The sequence below is a fragment of the Dreissena polymorpha genome, chromosome 3, assembly GCF_020536995.1.
Source record: "Dreissena polymorpha isolate Duluth1 chromosome 3, UMN_Dpol_1.0, whole genome shotgun sequence".
Classification (NCBI taxonomy): domain Eukaryota; kingdom Metazoa; phylum Mollusca; class Bivalvia; order Myida; family Dreissenidae; genus Dreissena; species Dreissena polymorpha.
In genome coordinates this window covers 103,835,360-103,857,053 of record NC_068357.1, presented here as the reverse complement: position 1 = coordinate 103,857,053, position 21,694 = coordinate 103,835,360, and the positions used below count along the sequence as shown (strand labels likewise).

Here is a 21,694-nt window from a genome sequence, read left to right as displayed (position 1 = left end):
TACGCGTGTTCTGTGGCAAAAAAAACAACCCGCCCCGATTGGACGATATTTCAACACATCTTTAAATAGTAACAAATGCCAACATTTATTTGCTACTAAAGAACAAATGGAGAATTTTTTTTCTTGAGCACTTTTATCGAAAATATTTACCAGAATTTGCTTTAAAACTGCAATATACGGGATTATCGGGTAATGAGTAGCGACTGGAAAAGTAGTTAGTATGCAGTAATAGATAGAAATTATGGTAAATACGGATGTATTAAGGAATTGATCGAGACGGGATTATGCGTATCTATGTGGGAAAGGGTAACAACTATTTTTAACAAGATGCGTTTGTGAAACACAATGTCCCCCTATATGACGTTTGACCTTGAAGGATGACCTTGACCTTGACCCTTCACCACTCAAAATGTGCAGCTCCATGAGATACACATGCATGCGAAATATCAAGTTGCTATCTTCAATATTGCAAAAGTATTCATAAAATAAGCAATTTGGGCCACATATATTTGACCTCTGACCTTGAAGGATGACCTTGACCTTTCACCACTCAAATTTTGCAGCTTCATGAGATACACATGCATGCCAAATATCAAGTTGCTATCTTCAATATTTCAAAAGTATTCATAAAATAAGCGATTTGCGCCACATATATTTGACCGCTGACCTTGAAGGATGACCTTGACCTTTCACCACTCAAAATGTGCAGCTTCATGAGATACACATGCATGCCAAATATCAAGTTGCTATATTCAAAATAGCAAAAGTTATTGCAAAATGTTTAAGTTGGCGCAAACCAACCAACAAACCAACCAACCAACAGACCAACAGACAGGGCAAAAACAATATGTCCCCCACTACTATAGTGGGGGACATAAAAATGTCGTTATCAATGACTTTATTGCTCTTTTTTCTTAAAGAGTCGTAACGCAACAATTTGCTAATAACGTCATTTCACTCTACAAGAAAGCGTGCGTGTATTGAGCGTTTTAACAAGCACACAACACGTCAGGGGATTGACGCATGTTCAGAGGCAATATTTCATCAAATCTATAAATAGTCACTTAAAATTTATTTGATACTATAGAAAAATGGCAAGGTTTGTGTTAAAGAAATAATTGAGAGCTTTTATCGTAAATATTTACCAGAAAGTGATTTATAAAAACGGAATAAACGGGATTATCGGGTAATAAATAGAAACTTGAAAAGTAGTAAGTATACAGTAATAGAGTCGGGTTGAAACGGATGTATTGGGAATCCTTCGAGTTGGGATTTTACTATCTATGCGGGAAAGTTTTAAAACAATTAAACAAAATTATATTTTTAAATGACTGGGGGATTTTCTTGAAGAGTCATAGCGCACCAAATGACGTTTTTTGACGCTGTTTTTCTTTGAGTCATAACGCACCACAAAACGTCAATTGACAGGTTAAATTTTAAAAAAATACAACGTCGGGAGGGGACACCCCTCCCGAACTACCCTATCAGCCCAGGGGTGCATGACACAAATCCTGTGGAAAGCGCTGTGTAAACCTTTAAGCCAAGATTTTCATAGAAAAATCCAAATAACAACAAGAGTGCCAAACTGTCACAAGATACGCCCGTTTAAAGGTTTTGGACAACTTGATAACTTTACCATGACCCATATTTGAACTTGACCTACATATCATCTAGACACAACTTCTGACCAAATTTGGTGAAGATCAGATGAAAACTACTTCAATTAGAGAGTGGACACCATGCTAAATGCTCGAAATGCACTAAATGACCTCGTGATCTAGTTTTTGACCCGGCATGACCCATATTTGAACTTGACCTAGATATTGTCTAGACACAACTTCTGACAAAATGTGGTGAAGATCGGATGAAAACTACTTCAATTAGAGAGCGGACACCATGCTAAATGCTTGAAATGCACTAAGTGACCCCGTGACCTAGTTTTTGACCCGGCATGACCCATATTCGAACTTGGCCTATATATCAACTAGATGCAACTGCTGACCAAGTTTGGTGAAGATCGGATGAATACAATTTGAAATAGAGTCCGGACAAAGTGGCCCCTTTGAAAATGCACTTATTGACCCTATGACCTAGTTTTTGACCCGGCATGACCCATATTCGAACTTGGCCTAGATATCAACTAGATGCAACTGCTGACCAAGTTTGGTGAAGATCGGATGAATACAATTTGAATTAGAGTCCGGACAAAGTGATGCCTTCCGCCCGCCGCCCGCCCGCCGCCCGCCCGCCCGCCAAGGGGTTTCACATAATACGTCCCGTATTTTATACGGGCGTATAAAAAGTAGGTGTATACATATGTAAGAATTTACCTGGTGTACTTGCAGGTAGAGTCTGTGGGGGTTGTCCCTGTGCCATCTGTGGTGGTGGTCGCTGGGCCATTTGTGGGGGTTGTCCCTGTGCCATCTGTGGAGGCCACATTTGAGGCATCTGAGGCAAGGCTCCAGGAGGTATTGGGGGAAATCCACCAGGGAACACTTCAAAGAAAAATTAAATAACAAATTACTAGTGTGCAACATTTGCTCACAGAGTTCTACAAAAACTGTCACCGTTATGGCCCAAATAACATACAATTTCAGACAAATTAGCTTTTTTTATGAAAAGAATGCATCCTGCTTTTGCCTTAAACTTAATTATTTATCTGCTATTATTGACAAAACTTTTTAAGATTTGTGACTGAGGCAAAAGTTTTTTTATTTAGCATTCAGCTCAAGTTTGAACTACCATTATGCAAAATAATTGTTACTGTATACACAAAAACATCTCGTTGCTATAATCTATTGTGGAGAAAATCCCTGTAGAGACAGATAGATGTAGGTAGCATAACAAAGCCAACAAACTACACACCTTCACCATATTTGCATCAGTACTGCCTTGGGACAGAACATGTGCTTTGTGTTAAATATTTGGGGGAATTCTAGGAATTTGGACTGGCAAAACCATTAATAATATGTTCTTGGAAGATGATATCTGTCTAATGTGAATACCTTAATATACAATCAATTTAGACAGAAGCTTTACTTACAGTTTTGGAAAGGGTTTTGTATGTGTTGTTGCTGCTGGTGAGGTGGAGGGGTGGGCTGGGAGCGGAGTGGGGTCATCTGTAGCACCTCCATCCTGCACGTGGGGCATGTCTGCTGACGTTGGAACCAGGATCGAAGGCAGCTTGTGTGGAAGATATGGTTGCAGGGCAACTTTTTACAGGCAGAAACCATGTCCTCCCGACAAATGATGCACACATTGTCCCCAGATTCCAGTTCTTCCTGTGACACATCAGGATAGCTACAAATATAATGTTGCAATGCAAATAAACTTAAAATGAAAATAGACACTGGTCAGAGGAACACAATGCCATGTCATCAAGAGTATAAGTAATTTGACCTTGACATCTGTAGTACACAACATAGAAGCAGACCTGCTTGTTGCCAGTGTTTAATTATCTCATAAAAATCATTTCACCCACATTATTATTTTTGTCTTTAAAATTTAAGTATAACTAAAATATCTGACCTCAATGTGTATTTATTGATTAATTTCTAATTCTCCTTCATCTGTACACGTCAACTATCATAATGAAATTCCTATAAAAAGACTAATATGTAGTTATTTCCTCTACTTTTTAATTAATTTAAAGCCCTCGCCTAAGTTCAACGTACACCAATAGTTGAAGATCTGACTTAAATGACCAATATACAAACATGGTCTTGATATTGTCAACTTTAACATTCTTACCTTTTTGACAAGATTGAGTTATACGTGTGGCTTCTAGAATGGTAACAAGATTCCAAGATTTTACAAATTGACCTAGTTTTTGGACACACATGACCCTTGATACTGTCAAGATAAACAAGCAAAATTCATCCAGGTGAGAAATAAATAAGGCTTTTTCCCCCTAAGATTTGACCTGGTGACATAGTTCAAGGATGCACATGACCCAAATTCAAACAATGCCTAGATGTTGTAAAATAACTATTATGGCTAAATTAATCAAGATGTGATGAAACTGTGGCCTGGCCCCTAGTGTCATAACAACCTAAATGTTGATGACAGATGACTGACAAGTAACACACGACACCTAACCTTTGATGTAAGATGAGATCAATATCTCACTATGAGCAGTTATTTCTCAGGTGAGCTAAATAGGATAGTTGTATCTTGACATTTGAGCTAAGGAAACAAGAACTGTATGCAATACATACTCTCAAAAAGATGAACATTTGAGGTACCTTATTTTCAAATTGTTGGCTGAATGCAAAGGTTACAGTTTGAAAAGGCTTTATCAAGCTGATGATTTGAGCATCAGCTTTTAAGTTTGAGCTTGATCTTTGGAGGACACGGGTTATATATAGAGAATACTAGGTCGGTGCCGAATAAAGCGAAGTTTATTTTGCGAGGCTTAGAAAATCTGAACCACGAGCCTTGGCTTTATTCGGCACCGACATAGTATTCGATTTATCCCATCAATTTTCTTAGTTTTAAATTATTTCTTTAACAAGAGATTGTCACAGTAGTGCCAAATCCCCGCCGAAATGTGTTTGCTTGTATGACAACATTTGTTTTAGAGAGTAGAATAATATTTGTAAAACAAATAAAGGGAGATAATTAAAAAAATATGGCTGAAAGAGTTATGGTTCATGTTCACTGCAATTCTCCTAATTGCCATCTGTTCATATTTCTAGTTTCAAGTAAATCCCTTCAGTAGATTTAGAGTTATGCTCCGGACAAAAATTTACTTTGAAATTATATAAAAGGGGAGATAATTCAAAAACTAAGGTAGATAGTTTTATGGTTTTTAGTCACTGCACTTCTCCTACTTGCCATCTGTTTATATTTAAAGTTTCAAGTAAATCCCTTCTGTAGATTTAGAGTTATGCTCCGGACAAAAATTTACTTTAAAGTTATATAAAAAGGGAGATAATTCAAAAACTAAGGTAGATAGAGTTATGGTTCTTGGTCACTGCACTTCTCCTAGTTGCCATCTGTTTATATTCTAAGTTTAAAGTAAATCCATTGAATAGATTTGGAGTTATGCTCCGGACAAAGTTTCGGACGGACGGACTGACGGACGGACGGGACCAATTACTATATCCCCTCCGAATTTTTTTCGGCAGGGATAAAAATAGAATAGGAAAAATAGAATAGGAAAATAGAACTACACGGAAAATCCCAAAGTTATTTTAAGCAAACATTGTTTTGTTATTTTATTGTGCCGGGCCAAAAATATTACAAAAAGATCAGTAGCTAACCTGTTTTTCTGTGTATCATACCTCTATGTCCCCCATTTAAAGAAACAATGAAAATCAAATACTAACAAGAGGCCCATGAATCATGCAAACAAGGAGAATTTTCTCAAATTCAAGGGGAGATTATTGTGTACTTATTTCTCTGATACTGCTCATATTCAATAGGGTTCAAGTCCTCATTGATATAAAGATACTGTGCAAATTTGGAAATAATTGGATGAAAACTGTGGAATTAATTGCGTAAACAAGCGGGATTTCACAATTTTCTCATATTCAAGAGGAAGACATTCTGGACTAATTGCTTCGATATTGCTCGTTTTAAAAAAAGGGTTTGAGTCCTCATTGATACAAAAACACTGTGCAAGTTTGCCAAGAATTGGATGAAAATTATGGACTTTATCACATAAAAAAACTGAATTTTCATTTTTTTCTCAAATTCAAAGGGAGATAATTCTGGACTTAAAACTCCGATATTGCTCATTTTTAATAGGGTTTGAGATAAAGACAATGTGCAAATGATTGGATGAAAACTGTGGACTTTATTGCGTAAACAAGCCTTATTTCACAATTTTCTCAAATTCAAGGGGAGATAATTCTGGACTTTTTACTCTGATGTAACCCATTTTCGATAGGGATCGAGTCCTCATTAATATAAAGACACTGAACAAGTTTGAAAAGAATCGGATGAAAACTGTGGACTTCATCGCGTAAACAAGAAAAAGTCTAACGCACGCTCGCACGGACGACGGAAACCATGACATAAGCTCTTCAGGCCTTCGTCCAGTTAAACAAGAAAAAGTCTAACGCACGCACGCACGGACGGACGGAGGAAACCACGCCATGACATAAGCTCTTCAGGCCTTCAGCCAGTAGAGCTAAAAAACTGCAGCTTTAGCGGGAAAGAATTTTACTTTTGTCGTTTGAAGTGTTAATAATGACGTCATGAGTACGAGCACTTAATATTTGTAAATAATGTTTTTTTTTGCTTTTAATGTTGCATTTTGTGTTTAAAATATATTACATCTTGGTATCAAATTGTTTGTTTTGTTGAATCTGATTTGATTTTACTAAAAATGATTACTTTATAGTTGATTCCGAGTAATATGACCATCCTCCGCCGCGCGTGATAGCTATATTTCAGCATTGCCGAAATAAAGGAAAATATATTCCACAGTGGTTTATTTCGACAATGCACGTCTGATGATGGGATAAAGTGGAATCATCTCTCTGTTTGGTGAACAATTTTTTAGGAAGCTGTTAAAATTTTGTCTGAAGAATGACAAAGATTCTGTTCAAAACGCTCCATCATGCATATATTTAGCTTTTACATTTAAGTGTAATGTAAACCTTTGAGCAAGAGATATATTAATTGAAAGCTACTTTAAAATTGCGTAATGAATTATTTATATACAATCTTGAGAAGCTATATCATCCCAAATTTAGGCTTGGAGTAAGGGAAAGAAGTTGGTGAAATTCTTTAAATGGTGGTGAAATTGTTTTACTATTGAGTGATGAAATATGAATTTGAGACAAGCTCAGTCAGACACACACAGTAATGTGAGACAAAAGGATGCATGCACATTCACCAAACTGCAGGCACGTGACAAAATATACAGAAATCATAAGTTATTGAATGTGATGCACAAAATTTACTTCAATATCCTTTTTTCAATGCAAACGTTTTTGCTTAGTTATATGCTCCTCCTTAAATGCTTATATAGAAATGCAGTTCAACTCATGCACTTACAGTGTGTTCATTTGTCTGATGGCTCGTCTTGACATAATAACATCATGAAGGGACTTCTTAAAATTTCTGAAATAAAAAGACAGTTAAAGTTATTCTGAAGCCACTAATACATAAATTCATACATACAGCTGACATGCAAGGACTGAATTGAAAACCTACACCACAATAAACAAGACTGCCATGATGGCCTTGAAGCGTTTAATAGAGTTCAAGGAACGCAAATTGTTAAAAATTTCACTTTGTGACTTAGTTTTTTACCAAACTGACCAGATTCACAAATGGCCTTAATATAAAGGCAGATGTGAAGAGGTTTAGAAATGGAACTTTTTGGGCAGCTCATGAAATATGACGTAGAATTTGTCAAACACTCTCCAAAACCCCCTTTTTTTTATTCAAACAAGAGCTTGTCACAGAAGTGCCAAATAGCCGCCGAAATGTGTTTGCTTGTATGACAACATTTGTTATAGAGAGTAGACTAATATTTGTAAAACATGGCACCTGTGTCACCTATTTATTTTTAAAGGATCAATTTATTATATAGTGTTGGAATTATGCTGTAGAGAATTAAATATATGGACATGAAAGAAAGGGAGGTAATAAAACAAGAGGGCCAAGATGGCCCTAGTTCGCTCACCTGAGAGGAGTTGGTTCATTCAATCTTTACCTAATGTCAAACATGACCTAGATATTGACCAGACAAACATCCTGGTCAAGTTTCATCATTATTGAACCAAAACTCTGGCATAGGGAGTGCTTTTGTTTTTGTAAGATTTGAAATGGTGACCTATATTTTGAGTTGACCCCCCTTACCAAACATCATACTTTGCTTACAAGGATTTTGTATAATATAATGAAAATTTGGACAATCTAAGGGCAATAATTTTGGCATTAATTATGTGATTTTGCTCATCATCAAACTTGACTGAGATCTTTCAGCAACTTTGATAAAGAATGCTTGAGAAATGTGAATGCTAGAGTGTTGACAAACCAAATGTGGACGGATGGACAGCGGACAAAGACCAATCCTAAAACCTCACCTGAGCAATCAGGTGAGCTAAAAAGTGTGTTTCACCGATCTGAGCCATTTTCCAACTTGTCCAAGAAATCAATAAAACCAATGTATTGACTAAGTTTCATGATGATTAGGCAAAAAATGAGACTTCTATAGTGTTTGATCACAAGGTTTCTCTCTATATAGTCACATAAGGAAAGTCACCTGGCAGCCATGTTTATTGACCCATCGGGACCATTTGCAAACTCATCTGAGATATATATAAAACAAATCTATTCACCAAGTTTCATGATGATTGGGCAAAAAATGTGACTTCCTAGAGTGTTCACAAGCTTTTTTTTACTATATTAATATAAGAAAACTGCCCCCCCCCCCCGGCAGCCATGTTATTCAACTGACCGGAACCATTTTCAAACTCAACTCTCGTAATAAGGAAACAAATGTTCTGACCAAATTTCATGAAAATTGGGCAAAAAATGTGACTTCTAGTGTTCACATGTTTTCACTATATACATATAGAGAAAAATGCTCCGCCCACTGGCGGCCATGTTTTTTCACCGATATGGACCATTTTCGAACTTTCATGATGATTGGGCAAAAATTGTGACTTCTAGAGTGTTTACAAGGTTTCTCTATAGCCATATAAGGAAAACTGCTCCGCCCACTGGCGGCCATGTTTTTCAATGGACCGGAAACACTTTTGAACTAAACCAACATATCATTAAGACAGACATATAGACAAAGTTACATGAAGATTGGGCATTAAATGTGACTTCTACAGTGTTTACAAGCTTTTTCTTTTTTTTTGACCTAGTGACCTAGTTTTTGACCCAGCATGACCCAGTTTCAAACTCGATCGAGATATCATTGGGACAAATCTTCTGACCAAGTTTCATGTAGATCGGACAATAAATGTGGCCTCTAGAGTGTTTACGAACAAATGTGGACGGACAGACGACGGACAAATACCATTCACAAAAGCTCACCTGAGCAATCAGGTGAGCTAAACACAAGAGCTGTCACCATAGGATGACATATGCCCCCATATAAACGCTTTGATAGAAGTAATAGCATTTTTCGAAACCTAAACGCAGATTTCGAAACCTAAACGCGGACCCTAAGTTCAAGGTCAAGGTCACAGGGGTCAAAATTGTGAATGGAAAGGCCTTGTTCATATAAACATGCATACCAAATATGAAGGTTATATCTCAAGGGACATAGAAGTTATGAGCATTTTGAGAAACCTAAACGCAGATTTGGAAACCTAAACGCGGACCCTAAGTTCAAGGTCAAGGTCACAGAGTTAAAACATTGTGTGCATATGGAAAGGCCTTGTCCATATACACATGCATACCAAATATGAAGGTTATATCTCAAGGGACATAGAAGTTATGAGCATTTTTCGAAACCTAAACACAGATTTTGAAACCTAAACGCGGACCCTAAGTTCAACGTCAAGGTAAGAGGGGTAAAAAAATGTGTGGGTATGGAAAGGCCTTGTCCATATACACATGCATACCAAATATGAAGGTTATATCCCAAGGGACATAGAAGTTATGAGCATTTTTCGAAACCTAAACGCAGATTTCGAAACCTAAACGCGGACCCTAAGTTCACGGTCAAGGTCACAGGCGGAAAAAAAATTGTGCGTATGGAAAGGCCTTGTCCATATTCACATGCATACCAATTATGAAGGTTATATCTCAAGGGTCATAGAAGTTAGGAGCATTTTTCGAAACCTAAACACAGATGTCGAAACCTAAACGCGGACCCTAAGTTCAAGGTCAAGGTCACAGGGCAAAAAAAAATTGTGCGTAAGGAAAGGCCTTGTCCATATACACATGCATACCAAATATGAAGGTTATATCTCAAGGGACATAGAAGTTATGAGCATTTTTGGAAACCTAAATGCAAAGTGTGACGGAAAGACGGACAGACAGACGGACGGACGTACGGAGAGTCCGATCACTATATGCCCCTTTTCTTCGAAAGGGGGCATAAAAACATCCATCCACGAATAACAATTAACACATAAATGAAACACAACTACACTGTATTATTATGAAAACATTAATAATCAAAGGGGAGTAACTACTGAAAACTTAAATGCAATATTTAGAAGAGTTGTCTCGCATGTTACATGACCTTAATTCATGATTGTTTGCAAGCCTTTTTACTATATAAATATAAGGAAAACTGCCCCGTCCCCCTGGCAACCATGTTTTTCAACAAACCAGAACCATTTTCAAACTTAACTCACGTATCTAGGAAACAAAAGCTCTGACAAAATTTCTTGAAAATTGGGCTAAAAATGTGACTTCTAGAGTGTTTACATGTTTTCACCATATACATATAGAGAAAAATGCCCCGCCCACTGGCGGCCATGTTTTTTCACCGATCTAGACCATTTTCGAACTCTTCCGAGAAATCAATAAAACCAATGTTTTGACCAACTTTCATGATGATTGGGCAAAAATTGTGACTACCAGAGTGTTTACAAGGTTTCTCTATAGCCAAATAAGGAAAACTGCCCCACCCACTGGCGACTATGTTTTTCAACGGACCGGAACCACTTTTGAACTCAACCAACATATCATTAAGACAAACATTTTGACAAAGTTACATGAAGATTGGGCATGAAATGTGACTTCTACAGTGTTTACAAGTTTTTTCTTTTTTTTGACCTAGTGACCTAGTTTTCGACCCGGCACGACCCAGTTTCGAACTCGACCGAGATTTCATTGGGACTAAGCTTCTGACCAAGTTTCATGAAGATCGGACAATAAATGTGGCCTCTAGAGTGTTTACGAACAAATGTTGATGGACAGACGGACGGACGAACGTACGACGGACAAAGACTGGTCACAAAAGAGCACCTGAGCAATCAGGTGAGCTAAAAAGAAGACTATAAACTGTTACTGCTCTTGATCACTGTATTTTTCCTTAAACTCATCTATTCATGCACTATATGTACAGTTAATGGAAAATTTCAAAGGACCATAACTCTGTGAAAAATCATCCGACCAGAACCGGCTGATAATATGCACATCTCCTCTTGGCAGTGAAGCTTCCCATAAAGTTTCATTGAATTACGGTCATTAGTTGCTGAGAAATAGCCCGGACAAAAATTGTGCACGGACGGACACACGGACGGACAGACGAAGCGGCGACTATATGCTCACCCCAAAATTTTCGAGGGGGAGCATAAAAATCAGTATATTTTTTTAAAAAGCATGGAAAGCCTACCAAAAAATGTGCATGTAGTTCAGTGAAATGATGCTGATTAAGAAAATAATACATTAGATTATATTTGGAAAATATTACGTGTGAGCTACCTTAAGTTACTTACCAGTTTTATAGCATATTCAATGAACAAAATCATCTTATGGCAACACAGTCATGCTTCTTAATAATTATGTAAACTTTGCTTTTTCGATTATATTTCACTATTCATCCAATTAAGTAAAAAACATGAATATTCAACCTGGAATACCACACAAAAAACATACGGTCAGTAACAAATTCAAAAAAGCTGAAATTGTGCATTGGCGCCACATCCTGTAATTAGCGCCAACTCCTTGGCATTGGCTGCATCTCTTTTGGACAAATACAACGTAATCTATTAGACAGACTAGTGGCCAATGTTTGTAATTGTGTGTTTCTGTACATTTGTGGATGAATTAATCTTCGATAAGTTGCACTACATTGCCCAATTTTTATGAATATGAAACTTATGCACCCTGTAATTATCCATGAATTTTCAAAATATCCAGGCCTTAGTGCCTACTCGGGAATAGCATTGGCTCATTTATTTATGCATCACATTAAAAGAGGTGGAGCCCTTGATTAACGGCCTTGAATGTCAAAGCTAATCGATGAGTGGTGCATACCTACCTCACAGCAAGGTACATGGGTCGAATGGCAAACAGAGGAAAGGTGTGTATCTTGATCATGATGATCATGAACATCATGTACAGTATCACCTTCACAAAACCTGAAAAAACATACAGATATAAAGACTAAAATACACTACTGTGAGACTGCCCTTCCCTAGCCGACCAAGCATAATTGAGCTTGGAACACAAAATGTTGTGGACTTTCTATTTGGAAAAACACACAAAAGGATATTCTGCCAAAATTGGTCAACAACAATTCCATTCTTATGATCAGCTACACATTAAGCTGAGAAAGTTTAAGGGTACTCTGCAGTGCAGTATAAGAGCAGATGATAACAGAAATTGTGTGGACAATATAATCTGTAGCACACAGAGCTCCAGCTAGGATGTGAAATGGTAGGGGGGGGGGCTCATTTATCAAAAGGGCCACATTCGACGCACAGTACTTTGTCAAAAGGGCACTTTCAAGTGCGCAGGCATACATGTATCTGGAATGCTCCCTGTTGCATATTTGTTTTTTTTGTTATTAATAAGTGTGAGAATATATTATTCCCATTATTATTAAACCATGCAAATAAAAAGTCTACAATGAGGAATACAATTATTACAATGTAATAAGAGATTTATAAATTATCATGTCAAATAAAAAACAAGGGCTGTTTGTAAAACATGCATGCCCCCCATATGGGCTCTCCGTTGTAGTGACAGCCATTGTGTGAATATGTTTTTTTGTCACTGTGACCTTGACCTTTGACCTAAAGACCTGAAAATCAATAGGGGTCATCTGCCAGTCATGATCAATGTACCTATGAAGTTTCATGATCCTAGCCATAAGGGTTCTTGAGTTATCATCCGGAAACCATTTTACTATTTCGGGCCACCGTGACCTTGACCTTTGACCTAGTGACCTGAAAATCAATAGGGGTCATCTGCGAGTCATGATCAATGTACATATGAAGTTTCATGATCCTAGGCATAAGCATTCTTGAGTTATCATCCGGAAACCATTTTACTATTTCAGGTCACCGTGACCTTGACCTTTGACCTAGTGACCTGAAAATCAATAGGGGTCATCTGCCAGCCATTATCAATCTACCTACGAAGTTTCATGATCCTAGGCATAATTTAGCGTTCTTGAGTTATCATCCGAAAACCATTTTACTATTTTGGGTCACTGTGACCTTGACCTTTGACCTAGTGACCTGAAAATCAATAGGGGTCAACTGCAAGTTATAATCAATCTACCTATCAAGTTTTATGATCCTAGGCCTAAGCGTTCTTGAGTTATCATCCGGAAACCATTTTACTATTTCGGGTCACCGTGACCTTGACCTTTGACCTAGTGACCTCAAAATCAATAGGGGTCATCTGCGAGTCATGATCAATGTACCTATGAAGTTTCATGATCCTAGCCCCAAGCGTTCTTGAGTTATCATCCGGAAACCACCTGGTGGACAGACCGACCGACAGACCGACATACCTACAGACCGACCGACATGTGCAAATCAATATACCCCCTCTTCTTCGAAGGGGGGCATAAAAACAATAAATGTGTTTGTCAGAAACACTATGTCCCCTTCTGCGCCGCTTTGATTTAGTTTTTTTTACCTTTGACCTTGAAGGATGACCTTGACCTTTTACCACTCAAAATGTGCAGCTCCATGAGATACACATGCATGCCAAATATGAAGTTGCTATCTTCAATATAGCAAAAGTTATTGAAAAATGTTAAAGTTGGCTCAAACCAACTGACCAACCACCAACAGACAGGGCAAAAACAATATGTCCCCCACTATAGTGGTGGGGGACATAAAAATTCTTATAAATAAAAGGGCATGGCGGGGCCTCGGAAGGGCAGGGAGTGGCTAAGGAAGTGTAGGGAGGGGCGCCCTTCCATTTAGGCCTTGCTGGAGCACTGGCACAAGACAGCCAAAGGCCCTAGATCACTCACATGAGAACTTAAGTCACTCAACTTATATAAGCAGATCCTGACATTGCTTTTTACCTGGAAAACATTTTGAACACAGCTGAGAAATCATTAGGAACAATGTTTCGATAAAGTTTCATGCTGATTTGAACAAAAACATGTGACATCTTTAGTGTTCAGAAGGTTTCACTAAATACATATAAGGATAACTGCCTAACCCCTTGTAGCCATATATAGATTAGACCAAACCATTTTCAAACTCTGGTAAGATATTGTTATAGCAAATATTCTGACCAAGTTTCATGAAGATTGAAAAACAAAAACTTCAAGTGTTCACAAGGCTTCATCAGTAGTTTTTTAATCAGGTAAAGATTAAACAAAGTTTCAACTGATTTCGATCATTTTAAATTTGACCTTGAATGACCTTCAACCTTAAAACTTTGTTATAGTTAATGCTTTTTAATCTAAGAATGCTTTTAGCTTCTGCAGTATTTCAAAATACTTGCTTTGCTTAAGATGATGTTCTGAGCTCTGACCACGAATTTTGACATTTTCATAAGGGCCTAGTCTTGTGTAAGACACTGTCAATCATTTTAAGTAACTTCTAATTAGGTACTTTAAAATTCATCTTTGCTGACTAAAGTTATTGGACTAAATGTTATAGGTTGATTTCTTATAACTGACATATCATATTGAACAGTGACCTAAAAGAGACTTTACAGATTTTAATATTTAAAAAAAAAAATCTCAAAAAATGAATTTAAAAAACAAGGGACAAAATTGTCACAAAACCAGGTTTTCAATTAAAAAAAAAAAAGTCTGATAAAGGAAGACAATTCAAAATGTGCATTCTTACTGATATTCCTAGTTACCCCCATTGTGTCAAATTCAATCTATTTTTTAAATAGCACTGTAAAATATACTGTCCGAAAATCTTAAGAGTCATTAATTATGGACGAAAACCTGTATGTCAGAAAATTTAGAGTCATGAAAAATAATTATTTTGGCTCAAAAAGGGGTGTCTGAAAACTTAAGAGTAATAACGGTAAAAATGAATGCATCCAAAATTTGCCTAAGTTCGAAGTCACATAACTCTGCAAAGAATATCGTTACATACATAACAAGAGGCCCATGAGGGCCTGAATCGCTCTACTGCTATAAACACTATGCAAGTTTGGAAAGAATAAGATGGAAACTGTGTACTTAATCGCGCAAACAAGGAGAATTTTCTCAAATTCAAGGGGAGATTATTGTGTACTTATTTCTCCGATACTGCTCATATTCAAAAGGGTTCAAGTCCTCATTGATATAAAGATACTGTGCAAATTTGGAAATAATTGGATGAAAACTGTGGAATTAATTGCGTAAACAAGCGGGATTTCAAAATGTTCTCATATTCATGGGGAAGTCAATCTGGACTTATTGCTTCGATATTGCTCTATTTAAAAAAGGGTTTGAGTCCTCGTTGATACAAAGACACTGTGCATGTTTGCAAAGAATTGGATGAAAATTATGGACTTTATCACATAAAAAAACTGAATTTTCATTTTTTTCTCAAATTCAAGGGGAGATAATTCTGGACTTATAACTCCGATATTGCTCATTTTCAACAGGGTTTGACTCATCATTCAGATAAAGACACTGTGCAAGTTGGGAAATGATTGGATGAAAACTGTGGACTTTATTGCGTAAACAAGCCTTATTTCACAATTTTCTCAAATTTAAGGGGAGATAATTCTGGACTTTTTACTCTGATGTAACCCATTTTCAATAGGGTTCGAGTCGTCATTAATATTAAGACACTGAACAAGTTTGAAAAGAATCGGATGAAAACTGTGGACTTATTCGCGTAAACAAGAAAAAGTCTAATGCACGCACGGACGACGGAAACAACGCCATGACATAAGCTCTTCAGGTCTTCGGCCAGTAGAGCTAAAAATGACAAGTCGATCTTGCAAAGTGTTAAATCGCTACACACAGAAATGAGGGACTAGATCTTGACACCAAGTACACATGAACAATCATGTTAAGATTCAAAAAAATGTCAAGGTAAAAGTCACATAACTCTGCAAAGCAACATACATGAAAAAGACTTCTTGCAATTCTACTTAGTATAAACAGCATATCTATAAAGTTTCAGGTTGATAGGCAGAAAACTGAGTCATACGTTGAAGCACAAAGTTCACATGTGCAGGGTGATAGAACAAGCACCAGACCAACTGACCATAACGTTTTGTTTGCAGGGGTATACAAATAATGCTATAGACATACTAACCAAGAACTAGTTCCGAGTACAGAAGGTAAACTGCTTTGTTTTCCCATGGGTTTTCGCTTTGAAGATCAATTGAATGTAGCAGGTACTTCATTACTGCCATCATCACAATCGTGATCAAAATGGCATACTGAAAATAAAATGCAACAATAACAATTTAAATTAAACAAGGGCTGTTTGTAAAACATGCATGCCCCCCATATGGGCTGTCCGTTGTAGTGGCAGCCATTGTGTGAATACGATTTTTGTTACCGTGACCTTGACCTTTGATCTTGTGACCTCAAAATCAATAGGGGTCATCTGCGAGTCATGATCAATCTACCTATGAAGTTTCATGATCTTAGGCATATGCGTTCTTGAGTTATCATCCGTAAACCATTTTACTATTTCGGGTCACCGTGACCTTGACCTTTGACCAAGTGACCTCAAAATCAATAGGGGTCATCTGCGAGTCATGATCAATCTACCCATGAAGATTCATAATCCTAGGCATATGCGTTCTTGAGTTATCATCCGGAAACCATTTTACTATTTCGGGTCACTGTGACCTTGACCTTTGACCTAGTGACCTCAAAATCAATAGGGGTCATCTGCGAGTCATGATCAATCTACCCATGAAGTTTCATGATCCTAGGCGTATGCGTTCTTGAGTTATTATCCGGAAACCATTTTACTATTTCGGGTCACCGTGACCTTGACCTTTGACCTTGTGACCTCAAAATCAATAGGGGTCATCTGCAAGTCATGATCAATGTACCTATGAAGTTTCATGATCCTAGCCCCAAGCGTTCTTGAGTTATCATCCGGAAACCACCTGGTGGACGGACCGACCGACAGACCGACATGTGCAAAGCAATATACCCCCTCTTCTTCGAAGGGGGGCATAATTAATATTGTAATTTATTAACAAGCAAACTAGGTAACATTAGAATGTATATACAATACAGGACTTTCCTTAGACCTCAAATCTCAAAAGTCAATGACTCTTGGGACCAAATTTTCAAGAGTCAAAATCAAATTTGTATGAGTCATCATTTTAACGCAGGGGAGTCAATGATCTTTTGTACTTAAAGCAAATTACTGAGATATAATATATAAAAAGCAACAAATTTACAAATATCTAAACATTTATTTCTTATATTCCAGTCAATAAAAGAGATAATGCAAACATACATTGTGACCAACATTGTGAGCATAGTGAAATCAATACGAAAAAAACATGGGTTTAATACATGTCGTTTCTGCAAAGAGCTGATAACAAACGCTCAGATTAATAATGGAACGTTGATACACGCGTCATCGAACCAGCATTGTTTTAATTGGTCATTACTAGATTTCTCAATGTGCAAAACTCCGCCTACTGGGCGGACTTGTGCTTCAATGATTGGAAACGGGCGATAACGGTTAGCGTCTACCAAAAGATACTCCGCCCCAAGCCAATTATCAATTACTCTTAACAACTTTTGATCTCTTTGACGCAAGTCGGTACATTCCCCCGGGTCAAATGTGACGCATGACGTAATTTTCTCAAGAGTCAAACTAGGGTATTCTGTAATTTTCAAGCGTCAAAACCCGGGAGCTCGGGTCAAAGGAAAGCCCTGCAATATAATAAAACCTTTGTGTCAGCCATGTGAAAGGGAAAAAACTCTGAATGTGTGGATAAGGTGTCTTGAAAATATACAATTACATGTAATGGCATTGACATATTCCATGTTATAATTCAATTTGGAAATAGTTTGCTCCCCATACATTTTATGCACACTGTGCTTTGTCAGCTTTATGTTTAAAAGCAAATAACTAAAAAAATGTGTGGTTACATGCACATCTACACTTCATTGTGTTCAATTTAATCCCTCAAGAAATGCTGAAGCTGCACTTTACATGCAAACAAGCGAACCACAAGATTTTCTCCGATATACCCCCTTCCAGTTTGGGTCCAACAACAACAATATCTCTCTTAACCACAGAATACCCAGAAATGAAAACAAAACTGTTTTTTGCCAGTGGAAAAAAGCATGAGGGCATGCAATCAAGGAATCCACATACATGGCTGTCCCATCACAAATAATCATTATATCAATGTCACCTTACATGGATATATGCCTAATTTTATGAATGAACAATCGGATAAGTGTTACAGAAACTGCCTTGAACAGGTTGGAACTTGTCCCCTATTCACCACTGAAATGCTTAGTTTGGGGAATTTTCAAAAGGAAGTGGTTGAAATGGAAATTTAGGGCAGGTGACCACTATTTAAATGGTTGATCAGTTGATAGTATCATTCTCATTCCAGTGTTCGCAAAATCTTGAACATTCAGTCAGTCATTCTGACTTGAAATATTTGTAAGTCTGAATCTGTTTCTGTCAGTCGGACTAAAGTATAACAGCAAAACACAACACAAGAGAGTACCTTTTAGATTTTTTAATTGTTATGTTTAAATATATCTTTATGTTGCTTTCTTATTATGTTATTAAAATTATAATTGCATTAAAGATTTATTACTTCATCACAATTTAGGAAAAGTTATAGGAACCTAAGTACAGGGTAAGGCTTGAAGAAGCAAGATAATTTGAACCAGACAATGACATTATTTTCTAAATTTGCTATATCCTGACCAGGGTTTCCAAATGGATGCAATTAAGGGTTTGTAGCACAGAATTGTCATTTGTTATTATTAACCATTAGGGAAAAATGTCAATGTTGACAACTTTTTGTTGACCATTCCAAAGGGACAGAAGGCGGGAACCAAAGACAAGAGGGCCTGAAAGGCCCAAAGTCGCTCATCTGAGATAACAAGATATTATTGGGACAAATCTTCTGACCAAGTTTCACGAAGATCGGAAAATAAATGTGGCCTCTAGAGTGTTAACAAGGTTTTACTATAGCCATATAAGGAAAAATGCCCCGCCCCCTGGCAGCCATGTTTTTCAACCAACCGGCATCATTTTTGAACTCATCCAAGATATTATCAGGATGAATCTTCTAAGCAAGTTTCATGAAGATCGGACAGTAAATGTGGCCTCAAGAGTGTTAACAAGATTTTACTATAGCCATATAAGGAAAAATGCCCCGCCCCTTGGAAGCCATTTTTTTCAAGCAAACATAATTATTTTCAAACTCATCTAAGATATCATTGAGACCAATCTTCTGACCAAATTTCATGAAGATTGGACAATTAATGTGGCCTCTAGAGTGTTAACAAGCTTTTACTATTGCCATATATAGCCATATAAGGAAAAATGCCCCGCCCCTTGTGGCCATGTTTTTAAAGCAACCAAAACCATTTTTGAACTAATCCAAGATATCATTGGGACAAATCTTCTGACCAAGTTTCATGATGATCGGAAAATAAATGTGACCTCTACAGTGATAACAAGGTTTTACTATAGCCATATAAGGAAAATAGCCCCGCCCCTGTGGTGGCCATGTTTTTCAACCAAACGGCATCATTTTTGAACTCGTCCAAGATATTATTGGGATGAATCTTCTGACCGAGTTTCATGAAGATTGGACTATAAATGTGGCCTCTAGAGTGTTAACAAGATTTTACTATAGCCTTATAAAGCCATATAAGGAAAAATGCCCTGCCCCTTGGCGGCCATGTTATTCAAGCGAACGTAACCATTTTCGAACTCATCCAAGATATCATTAAGACAAATCTTCTGACCATATTTCATCAAGATTGGACAATAAATGTGGCCTCTTGCGTGTTAACAAGGTTTTACTATAGCCATATAAGGAAAAATGCGCCGCCCCCTGGCGGCCATGTTTTTCAACCAACCGGCATCATTTTCGAACTCGTCCAAGATATTATTAGAACGAATCTTCTGACCAAGTTTCATTAAGATTGGACAATAAATGTGGCCTCTAGTGTTAACAAGATTTTACTATAGCCATATAAGGAAAAATGCCCCGCCCCTTGGCAGCCATGTTTTTCAAGCAAAGGTTACCATTTTTTAACTCATCAAAGATATAATTGGGACAAATCTTCTGAGCAAGTTTCATGAAGATCGGAAAATAAATGTGGCCTCTAGAGTGTTAACAAGGTTTTACTACAGCCATATAAGAAAAATTCCCCGCCCCCTGGCGGCCATGTTTTCCAACCAACCCACATCATTTTCGAACTCGTCTAAGATATATTTGGGATGAATCTTCTGACCAAGTTTCGTGATGATCGGACAATAAATGTGGCCTCTAGAGTGTTAACAAGATTTTGCTATAGCCATATAAGGAAAAATGCCCCGCCCCTTGGCAGCCATGTTTTTCAAGCAAACGTAACCATTTTCGTACTCATCCAAGATATCATTAAAACCAATCTACTGACCGAATTTCATGAAGATTGGACAATAAATGTGACCTCTAGAGAGTGAACAAGGCAAATGTTGACGTCGCACAACGGACAAAGCACGACGCACAACGGACGACGGACAAAAGGCGATCACAAAAGCTCACCATGAGCACGTTGTGCTCAGGTGAGCTAAAAAGCAGGGTGCAGCTCACTCTATTTTGCTCTACATGTAGATTGTTATTTAGACTCTTTCAAGTCGCATGGGAGCTTTATTTTGTTTTCCATTTCCGCCTTGTGTATCAAAATTGTCATTGGTTTTGAAGTCAACATCATCATCATCAACATCTGAATTCTCTTCAATGCTGGTTTGTTCCTCATCATCTGAAGTATGAAAGGCCTCTTGGTTGTTGCCTGCATATGGTATACGATTGTTTAATGAAGAATTTAATTTAAATGCAGGTCACACATCCAAACAAAAACAATCCATTCCATATCTGTCCACTATTTGAAGAAAGTCTGAACAAGAGTTGTCACCATAGGATGACATATGCACCCTATAAACGCTTTGATAGAAGTTATGAGCATTTTTCGAAACCTTAACGCAGATTTTGAAACCTTAACGCGGACCCTAAGTTCAAGGTCAAGGTCACAGGGGTAAAATTTGTTGTGCGTATGGAAAGGCCTTGTCCATATACACATGCATACCAAATATGAAGGTTATATCTCAAGGGACATAGAAGTTATGAGCATTTTTCGAAACCTAAACGCAGATTTCGAAACCCAAACGCGGACCCTAAGTTCAACGTCAAGGTCACATGGGTCAAAATTTTTGTGAGTATGGAAAGGCCTTGGCCATATACACATGCATACCAAATATGAAGGTTATATCTCAAGGGACATAGAAGTTATGAGCATTTTGAGAAACCTAAACGCAAAGTGTGACGGAAAGACAGACAGATGTCCGATCACTATATGCCTTCCTTCGGGGGCATAAAAATCTCTTTTTGTTCAGCTGAGATTGGATTATTTCTGGTTTATTATTATTATAGTTATTGTTTAATTATATCGACTTTAGACATGATTTATTGTATTTTAATGGGATCCAAAGCAATATTTTACTTAATTACAATATTATGTATGCTCTCAAAACCAGTATGGTAATTTGACTTTAATGGAAATGGGCTGATATTGTTGAAATGTACGTAACTTCAGAACGCTATTTTTTTTTTAAATATGCAATCAATATATAATTTGGTTAATATATTGTTTTAAAATATGCTATTGCAGTGC

The 21,694-nt window shown here is 37.3% G+C and overlaps 2 protein-coding genes across 10 annotated transcripts in view; both read right to left on the bottom strand.

Annotated features, from left to right (window-relative positions):
- Positions 1-21,694, bottom strand: part of LOC127872898 (E3 ubiquitin-protein ligase synoviolin B-like) — an 82,928-nt gene that overhangs the window by 33,224 nt on the left and 28,010 nt on the right. For both annotated transcript variants that reach the window (XM_052416396.1, XM_052416397.1), the window contains exons 6-10: positions 16,119-16,245; positions 11,915-12,014; positions 7,009-7,074; positions 3,044-3,300; positions 2,331-2,495 (exon numbers count right to left, since the gene is read on the bottom strand). In XM_052416396.1, coding sequence (XP_052272356.1) covers positions 2,331-2,495; positions 3,044-3,300; positions 7,009-7,074; positions 11,915-12,014; positions 16,119-16,245 — 715 coding nt within the window. The remainder of the gene's footprint in view (positions 1-2,330; positions 2,496-3,043; positions 3,301-7,008; positions 7,075-11,914; positions 12,015-16,118; positions 16,246-21,694) is intronic.
- LOC127872901 (uncharacterized) overlaps positions 1-21,694 on the bottom strand; it is a 146,225-nt gene that overhangs the window by 97,260 nt on the left and 27,271 nt on the right. The window lies entirely within an intron of this gene.